The sequence below is a fragment of the Rhamphochromis sp. 'chilingali' genome (genome assembly GCF_963969265.1).
Source record: "Rhamphochromis sp. 'chilingali' genome assembly, chromosome: 19".
Taxonomy (NCBI): Eukaryota; Metazoa; Chordata; class Actinopteri; order Cichliformes; family Cichlidae; genus Rhamphochromis; species Rhamphochromis sp. 'chilingali'.
Window position 1 is genome coordinate 34,779,723 of NC_137946.1, and position 9,659 is coordinate 34,789,381.

The window sequence follows — 9,659 nt, forward strand, 5'->3', positions numbered from 1 at the left end:
GTCCTGGATTTTTGTTTCAGGGTCTGCGGGATCTGTGAACTAAAGGAATTAACCACCACCACCTGACCAGCGAACGGACCAATCAGCCACAAGAGGCAAATGTGGGAGCAGCTGTGGAGACCCGTTTACCAAACATCTGTTTGCAGGTGAGAAAGTCCAAGGTCTCCGCCAGAGAAACACCACAGAAGAAGAGTGGAAATGATGAGGCGAAGGTCAGAGAAGTTTGAGCGTTTATTCAGATTCAAACAGGAAGCAACACATGTACACACTGTTCCCGTTATTTTGTCCAGCAGGACTCTCTGATCTGCAAACAGACGGTAAACAGTCTGACAGCAGAGAACCTTCATCACCATCATCACCATCATCATCATCATCATCAGAGCGTTGGGCCGCCCGAGCAGCCCGGGGCCTCGAACGCACCGTCCTGACAGCGGCTCAGCACGGCCACGTCTGGGGCCCCGGGCTGTGGGTTGGACCTCACTTTGTTCACAGTTTATTCAATTCTGTACGGAAACGAAGTTTCTAGAAAAAAAAACAAGTTTTCAGTCTATTTTATCAACAGGAAGTGACATCACACCGCCAGCCACTCAGATCAGTCAATCACTACGAGGAACTTAATTAGTGTTTATTAATACTGTGACATCATCGCTCTGTCAGCCAACCATCAGGCTAAATTATCTACATAACATTTCCCACGGTGCGGAAAACTGAAACGCCGCCAGTGACTGAAGATAGCCCCGCCCCTGACAGATCCCCCTCCCCCCATAAATGTGAAACACACTCATCATTGTCCATCAGTCATTTTTAGCTCCTCCCACCTCCTCTGAAAGGGCGGGGCCTGTCTGAAAGGGGTGGGCAGTGAGGATGGGGCGAGTGGGCGGTGGCCGATGCTACGTCTCAAACTGGGTAAGCAGCGCCCGCACCTCCGGTGTGAGCTGCTTGGCAGCGCTGGCGGCCTCAGCGATGGCGCGGCGGTACGGGCCCTTCCGCTTCCTGTCGAAACGCGACTGGAACGTCTCCAGGAAGGGCGACAGCTGTGCGAGCGGCAGGAAGGACGTGGTGGGCGAGCCGAACCACGACACACGCGCCTCCTGCTGCACCGCCAGCCCCGTATCGCCACGCCGCGACACCGTAATGCCGAGCACGCGCGCCGGCCACCACGGGAAGCCGTAGATCTTCGCCCACACAATATCGCCGACGCACACGGTGCGGCCGTCCGGGAGCGGACATTTTGAAACGGCCTTGGAGAAGACGGAGGATGACGATGACGAGGAGGAGGAGGAAGACGACGTGGAAGACTTACGGCGCCTCTTCAGGTCGTTGCCCTCCTCCCCAACGCCACACTGCACTTCCTCACCATTAGCTCTGAGGGGAGGGCCAGTTGGCGGAGAGGAGGGTGGGCACCGTGGAGCTGAGGAGGGGGAGTTATGGGAGGGAGAAGAGGAAGAGGGAGGATCTCCGGGTGGGGGGAGTTCAAAATTGTCTGTGGAGCTACACTCTGAGGGGGTGGAGTCTAGAGAAGAGGAGGAGGGAGGACCTCCTACTCTCCCCTCAGACGCTGCCTGCATCTCCGCGGCAACGCTTCCCATACAGGATGGCGTTGGGGGAGGAGCAGTTACTTGAAGTGGGGGCGTGGCTGTGGATGGGTTGGGTGTTGAGGCGGGGCTTAGTTCTGGTTTGGGAGGTGATGAGCGAGCGCTGAGTTTGGGCGGGGACGAGGAGGAGGAGGAGCTCTGTGCCTGGCTGTCGTCGGTACGATACCTTTGGGGTTTGAGGCGCATTCTGGGTGGAAGCGGCGTGCTGGCGGCAGCGCTGAGGTGCTGCAGGCGCCGGGTGAAGTGGACCTTCTGGTTGTGGTTCTGCAGGGTGGCGGCTCGGGTCACAGCCTTGGGGCGGTCCTGGTCCTGGTCTTTGTGCCGGCGCGGCGGCGGCGTTTGCGAGCTCCTCACCAACGTCTTGAGCACCTGCCGCGCCTTGGAGCGGTCAGCTGACCCTTTGGTCAGAACCTTCTTAGAGTTCAGCTTCAGGCGCATGCGGCTCGAGGTCGCCGAGGATGAGGATGAGGCCACTCCCCTCAAAACGCGGCGGGAAGAGGATTGTGACGAAGATGACACACGTATCCCTGATGACGAGCGCCGGTCGGCAGCCGGGGGCCGTCCTTTGTCGTCACTCCTCAGACGCTTGACCTCAGCAGAGATCGGTCCTTCTGCTACCTTCCGCCGCCGCGAAGTCTCGTCGCCCCTCAGGTCCACCGGCCCCCGCCGTGTCTCCCGGTGCCCGCCTGACGCCACCACCCCTTTGCATTTGTCGCAGAGTACCTGTCGGGGGCGGAGCTTGATGGCGTTCATGATGGAAGTGGGCTCTTCGCAGCGGTAGCGCCTCTTTGGCCGTTTAATCTTGCGCGGCGGCGGCTGAGGTAAGGCCTGGTTGTAGGTGTCCCTGATGAACAAAGGAGGTGGGTACGGTGCCCCCTCCTGAAACAGCGGTGGCGGTTTAGAGGTGCAGTCCTGAGGAGGGGGCGGAGCAGCGTTCTCTTCCTTTTTGATGGCCGGAAAGTCGTTGCTAACCGGCAGTGGCTGCTGGAGAGACGTGGGAGGTCGACTCCGGTCGTCCCGGCGTGGGAACACGGTGATGGGAATCCCGTACGGACCGAACCTGGAAGCAAACATGGCGAGCATGAGACTCTGATGCAGCCAGCGCATCACATATGGAAAACACCCGGCAGTAATCGGTCACATGTGTAATTACTGCTCGTACACATGCAGTACTGTGCAAAAGTCGTGAGTCACCCTCATTTCCTCATATTCAGACCCCGCCCCCCCCAGTGTTGAGTAAGAATAAACAAACAGTAACTGACAACAATGATTTTTAAGTAATGATGCAGACAAATCTCTGCAGCACAACGCTCAGCAAAACGCAACGAAAAGTGATTCAAGACTTTTGCACAACGAAAACAACACTGTATGTGTTTATACATAAGAAACCACTGTGAAAACACCACTGTGTAACTGTGTATCTGTGGCTATGAAGGTTATGGGTGGTTGATTATGCATCAGTACTCACTACACGGATGAAAAAGTGATGTCAGAGGTCTGTGTTTTATCACCTGGTGACCTGTCTTAGTCTCCCCCCCCCACTGAGCAGCAGAGCGCTGTAAAGACACTCTCATTCTTGCTTCTGTCCTATATCCATCACCAACCAGGTCAAAGGTCAGCAGGTAATGATATACACTGCAGCCTAATCAATCCCCGCAGCCGTTTAACGAGGAGCAGGACGCTCCTGCAGGGCTGTTTACCTGACCAATAACCTGTTCATACAGGTGAGCTGGACACATTTAAATCCTTAAAACAATGACAAATAGAAATACTAATCATTTTTGATTGTTTCTAAACTACCTCATAGTTCAGGATCAATCACTAATCAATCACATCCATCCTCTGCTGCTAATAAAGTTTCACCTTTTTGAAACGTCCATCAGGACCCCGGAGAACACCTTCTCTCCCAGCCGGAAAGACACCACCAGCGCGTCATCGATGACGTGGTCCAGGCAGACACGAACCTCGGACCCGAGACTGAGGTCCAGCACAGAGTCAGCTACGACTCGATCCTCGGCGGCAGGCTCGGTCAGCAGCCGCCGTTTCGGTGAGCGGCAGGGCGGGGAAGAATCCCTCGGGCCTCGGGCAGCCAGCTCCTCGGGCCCCGCTGGGTCCGGGTCCGGACCGTCCGCCGTCCCGTCCAGCACAGTGTCCGTCGCGGGCCTCCGCTCCGCCTGCTCCAGGCTCGTGTAACTCCGGCCCGCGGTCTCGGCTCGGTCCGTGGTCTCGTTGGTGGTGGGTTCGGCAGGTTCGGCCAGAGACAGGCCGGCCTCGGTGACGGGCGGCGCGGCCGGGAATGAGTGCAAGAACACGGCTGAGAGCTGCGGGTCCGGGCCGCGGTACGCCTCCTGCGCAGACACGTCTCCGCCGCCCTCCGGGTCCGCGGGCAGTCCGGGGGAGAAGCGGTCCGCGTTGACCCGCTCCGGCGGCCCGGAGCCGCTAGCTTCGTCGCTCTCCGGATGCGCGTTTCCCGCCGCGGGCTCCAGCTCCGGCCTGACATGGCGGCCCTCCGCGTCCCCTCCGTCCTCCGCCCGCATCGCGCCTAGGTCCAATGCCGGCCCGGTCTCCTGCGGTCCCTCGCACTCCGATCGGGCTCCCGGGAGACCCGGTCCCGCCGGGCCCTGCGCTGGCGGGCCCTCGTCGGTCGCTGTTGTTGTCGGAACCGCCGCAGCTCCTGGCTCTGCAGCCACGGCCGCCATTTTCTTCCGCTGTGCTGCCGAGCGGAGCGGAGCCCCTCCCTCCCGCAACACAGGCCAACGGCGCAGGCGCACCGCCATTCGCCGACACCCCTGTCAATCAAATGGGACGGGGCAAAACTTCGTCTCTGATTGGCTGATTATGTCAGAGCGTGGTAAGGCTGTCAGAGGCCGCCAGGGGGCGTGTATCTTTGACGAAACAAAAACATGAGGAATAACCAACGCAGAGCGGATCGATGTGTGACCACAGAGGCAGAAAAAGGAGCAGAGACAGCATCACGGAGGTGTCAGTAATCACAACACCGAAACCTGTGATCGACAAGCACCTGATCAGCGGGCTCTCTGCTCTGCGTCAGTGGCAAACATGACCGTATAGGATCACATCAAACACATTCCTATACTTTAAAGCTCTGAACAACAAGTAGCCCTATACGTTTCTGAGGGTAAACGTCTGCCCTCTCTGAAATAAAACTTTCTGTTTGTACGTCCGGAGCCAATCACAGCCCTGATCTAAACACAGTAATCTGCTTTCATGATCCTGAATAACAGCGCCACCGCGTGGCTGCTCAAAGTCTCCCTGAATGCTTGAAAACACTAAGGGTTAAAAACACAATCACGAACTCTTCAACCTTCCTCCAGCTGTCTCTATACTAAAACTGACGTTTCCTGCCTTTTGTGACTTTATATGACTTCTTTGTTCTACTGTGAGTGAAAAAGAAGTTTACCAGACTCTGTTGTTATTTACATTTTGATTCAATTCAGTGAAACTTTATTTATATAGAACCAAATAACCACAGCAGTTGGCTGAGAGTGCTTTATACTGTGGGGTAAAGACACAGAGTAACCCCAACCATCATACAAGCCCCTGTGAGCGACTGTCGGATTAAACAGATTCATATTAAGTGAAACTAACATGAGAGCGTGAAGAAGACACACTCTGAGCATCACACACTGTGACAGTTTCACACTAGGACCGTTGATGTGAAGTCTGTCAGATAACCTTTGGTCCTAAATGACTGTAACATTTATCTTTCGGGGTCAATTCTACTCAGTTTAGTGTTAAAATTAACAATGAAATATGTGAAAATATTACATATTGACACTGTTCCGAGTAATCTGATTACACGTTGCTTGTCTTGTGTTTCTATGGTGTATTGATAGTCATGTGCTTTTGTGCTGAGGTGTTTTTTCTGTTATCAAACTGTTCTCCCACTAGGAGCTCAGTCTGAGTGGAGTTTTTTTTCTCCTCCTCTTACCTCATGTTATGTATTTTCGTTGTTTTTTCCTATCAGCCTACCTTTCTGACATGTCTGCCCAATGTGATGTTTGTGTAAAGTTGGTCAGAAGGTTCCTTTGTAAGTGCGCATGCGCCATTAGCGTGCTGCCTGCTGTAACCCTAATTTCCCTCGGGATGAATAAAGTATTCTGATTCTGATTCTTTAATACTTCATTTTTATTTCTCTGGGGTGTCAAGTTTTCATATTGATCCTGTGATAAATCTGTGCTCTAACCCAGCGGTCCCCAACCCCCGGGCCTCAGACCGGTACCGGTCCGTGAGTCGTTTGGTATCGGGCCGCGAGAGTTGAGGCTCAGGTGTGAAATATGTGGTTTTCAGGGTTTTATCGGTTTTCAGCGTTATTATGTTATCGTTTTTATCGTTAACTCGGTTTTCCTGGGTCTTTTCACGTGTGTTATGAATAAATCTTCTTTTTTTCGGTACCGGTACTAGTTTTATTTTGTTGTATTTATCCGCGACACCTTAAAGGCCGGTCCGTGAAAATATTGTCGGGCATAAACCGGTCCGTGGCGCAAAAAAGGTTGGAGACCGCTGCTCTAACCTATATGATGGAAGGAAACCCAAAGCTACAGGTTACAGTAGCAGCATTTATCGTGTCATCTAATGAACAAAGCAGTAATTTAGCTGTTAAAACTATGCCATTGGACATGTGGAAATAATATTATGTCAGCAGCATTTAGAATAAATACATAGATAACATTTAAAAGGTGAAACTGAATGAAAAGATAAACATCTGAACTGTTAGAAACAGTCAGCATGTAGCTACTCGACAATATCTTTAAACTGATGAGTATATGCTGCTAACATGTTCTCACACGACATCAGTGAAACTATAAAGAGCTATTTAGTGGAAAAATACCTATTAAACGATGTTACCAGTATGGGAATGTTAACTTACCTGACTGTGACACCTCACCAGGGAAAAGTCCACGTGGGTCACAGCTCTGAGCCTGCCCACACCTGTAGACTGGTACTAATCATAATACTGTGTGGAATTAAATCTTCACTTTACACTGACTTTTAACTCCACTATTAGAGCTGATTTACTCCTGAGTTTTAAGTGCTCTATCGAGGTTAAAATAGGTTTCCTCTAAAATACTGACATTCCATTTTTTACTGTGTAGGAAGACCCCAGTAGCCTAGAGCTACTGCAGCATAACTAAAGGAGGATTCAGGGTCACCTGATCCAGCCCTAACTATATGCTTTAGCAAAAAGGAAAGTTTGAAGCCCAATTTTAAATGTAGAGATAGTGTCTGTCTCCTGAATCCAAACTTATGTTATGCCTCCTGATGATACTGCCTAGGGTAAGCATGTATAATGTAAACAGAATTGGTCCTAGCACTGAACCCTGTGAAACTCCATAATTAACCTCAGTGTGTGAAGAGGACTCTCCATTTACATGCACAAACTGGAGTCTATTAGATAGATATGATACAAACCACTGCAGCACAGTACCTGTAATACCTACAGCATGTTCTAATCGCGCTAATAGGATATTATGGTCAACACTCCAAAGGTTGATTCTGTTCATCTGGACGTAGCGTTTTCAGTGGGAGAAACGTTTCGTCACTCATCCAGGTGACTTCTTCAGTCTCAGCTGACTGCAGGTTTCCAATCTTATAAACAGTACATTTCCAAAATTACTGAAACCAGCCCCACTGATGGAACAATGGGCTGGGAGGTCAGTTCCTTGATCATTAGTATGCAAATTCTCATGACCATTGATCAACAACCACTGATCAATGGCCATGAGTACCATTCACCCACAATAATTATTTTATCTGAGCTGAGCACTAAATCAGATAAAAAGTCTGAGAAATCAGACAGAGACTGTGTAAGGCCCAGGTGGACAATAAATGATAACGAATAAGACTGGTTTTTGAGTTTTACAGCTGGGATGGACAAGGCTAAGCATCAGGCTTTCAAATGAGTTAAACGTCTGTCTGGGTGTTTGGTTGATTGATAGGCTGGTGTGGAATTATTCAATTCAGTTTTATTTACACAGCGCCAAACCCCACAACAGTCGCCTCAAGACGCTTTATATTGTAAGGTAGACCCTACAATAATACATACAGAGAAAAACCCAACAATCAAATAACCCCTATGAACAAGCACTTTGGCGACAGTGGGAAGGAAAAACTCCCTTTTAACAGGAAGAAACCTCCAGCAGAACCAGGCTCAGGGAGGGGCGGGGCCATCTGCTGTGATTGGTTGGGGTGAGAGAAGGAAGACAGGATACAGACATGCTGTGGAAGAGAGACAGAGGTTAATAACAGATATGATTCAGTGCAGAGAGGTCTGTTAACACATAGTGAGTGAAGAAGAAACACCCAGTGCATCATGGGAATCCCCAGCAGCCTACGTCTATTGCAGCATAACTAAGCGAGGATTCAGGGTCACCTGGTCCAGCCCTAACTATATGCTTTAGCAAAAATGGTAAATGGCCTGTATTTATATAGCGCTTTACATATCCAGTCACCCACCAATTCACACACACATTCGCACACTGGTGATGGCAGCTACATTGTAGCCACAGCCACCCTGGGGCGCACTGACAGAGGCGAGGCTGCCGGACACTGGCGCCACCGGGCCCTCTGACCACCACCAGTAGGCAACGGGTGAAGTGTCTTGCCCAAGGACACAACGACCGAGACTGTCCAAGCCGGGGCTCGAACCGGCAACCTTCCGATTACAAGGCAAACTCCTAACTCTTGAGCCACGATCGCCCTTTCAAAGGAAAGTTTGAAGCCTAATCTTGAAAGTAGAGATAGTGTCTGTCTCCTGAATCCAAACTGGAAGCTGGTTCCACAGAAGAGGGGCCTGAAAACTGAAGGCTCTGCCTCCCATTCTACTTTTAAATACTCTAGGAACAACAAGTAGGCCTGCAGAGCGAGAGCGAAGGGCTCTAATAGGGTGATATGGTACTACAAGGTCATTAAGATAAGATGGGGCCTGATTATTTAAGAGCTTGTATGTGAGGAGCAGGATTTTGAATTCTGGATTTAACAGGAAGCCAAAACAGGAGAAATCTGCTCTCTTTCTAGTCCCTGTCAGGACTAGAATCGATTCTCACATTAAAATATTGATATTTTAGTAATTTAGGGTAAATTTGTAGTTTATCATTAACAGGAACACAGTGGAAAGAACCTATTTCATTCGGATTGTCTACATTGGAAGGAACTACTTCCTCTTCCGCCTTTCATAGACATGTGCGAAATGTATAAATGTGTCGCAGCCCCTTGGTGTGCGCACTCACAACAATGGCTGAGCGTAAATGGAGTCATGTGCGGACGTATTTTACATCCACAAACGTAGTTTGTGATACATGTGGCAAGAAAGTGAGATGTTGTGGCAACACCACAAATTTGTCAGACACAGAGTAAATCATATCACAGAATATGACGAGCTTATGTTGAGGCGAACTGAAGAGGAGGAGAAGGACAGGTGCTGCTGGGGCGAGACAGACGTCTCTCACGGAGTCCTTTAGTGCTGCAGGCAGGCAAGGTGTTCAAATAGGCACAACTTCAGGTTTTTTATTTCTATATGATGAACTTTGCATTATTAAGTGATAAGAACAAGTAATCTGATGTCCTGTAATCATTATGATGCTATAATTTGAGATACAATAACTAAAATAAGTTTTTGTACAAAGTATCGGTATCGGATCAGTATCGTTGATGCCACCCTGAATATTACTTGGTATCGGATCAGAAAAGAAATCAGTGGTATCGCACATCACTACCGGTCTCCCTGTTGGAGCTCAGTCTGGGGGGAGTTATTTTTTCTCCTTATCTTTCCTCATGTGGTGCATTTTCCATTGTTATACCTCTCTGACCTGTCTTCCCCATGTGATGTTTTGTGTCATGTATGTGTGTATGTGTGGTCGGAGGGTAAGATGGCGCCGCCATTGCGTGCAATAGGTCGGCAGCCTCATGAAATTATGGCTAATTATGAAATTTCCCCTTGCGGGACTAATAAAGGTATCTTATCTTATCTTTATCAACCCTAAGCTTTTAAAACAGCTGCAGACAGTCTGAAAGTAATCTGATTACATTCGATTATGATTTCAC

General features: G+C 50.0%; 1 protein-coding gene across 1 annotated transcript; it reads right to left on the reverse strand.

Annotated features, from left to right (window-relative positions):
• Positions 1-213: 213 nt before the first annotated feature.
• On the reverse strand, positions 214-5,031 carry pwwp2a (PWWP domain containing 2A). Its single transcript, XM_080866137.1, has 2 exons — positions 3,459-5,031; positions 214-2,655 (listed from the first exon to the last, which is right to left on the reverse strand). The coding sequence occupies exons 1-2, from the start codon at positions 4,370-4,372 to the stop codon at positions 891-893; spliced, it is 2,679 nt and encodes an 892-aa protein (XP_080722263.1). The 5' UTR covers positions 4,373-5,031; the 3' UTR covers positions 214-890.
• Between the last annotated feature and the right edge of the window lie 4,628 nt (positions 5,032-9,659).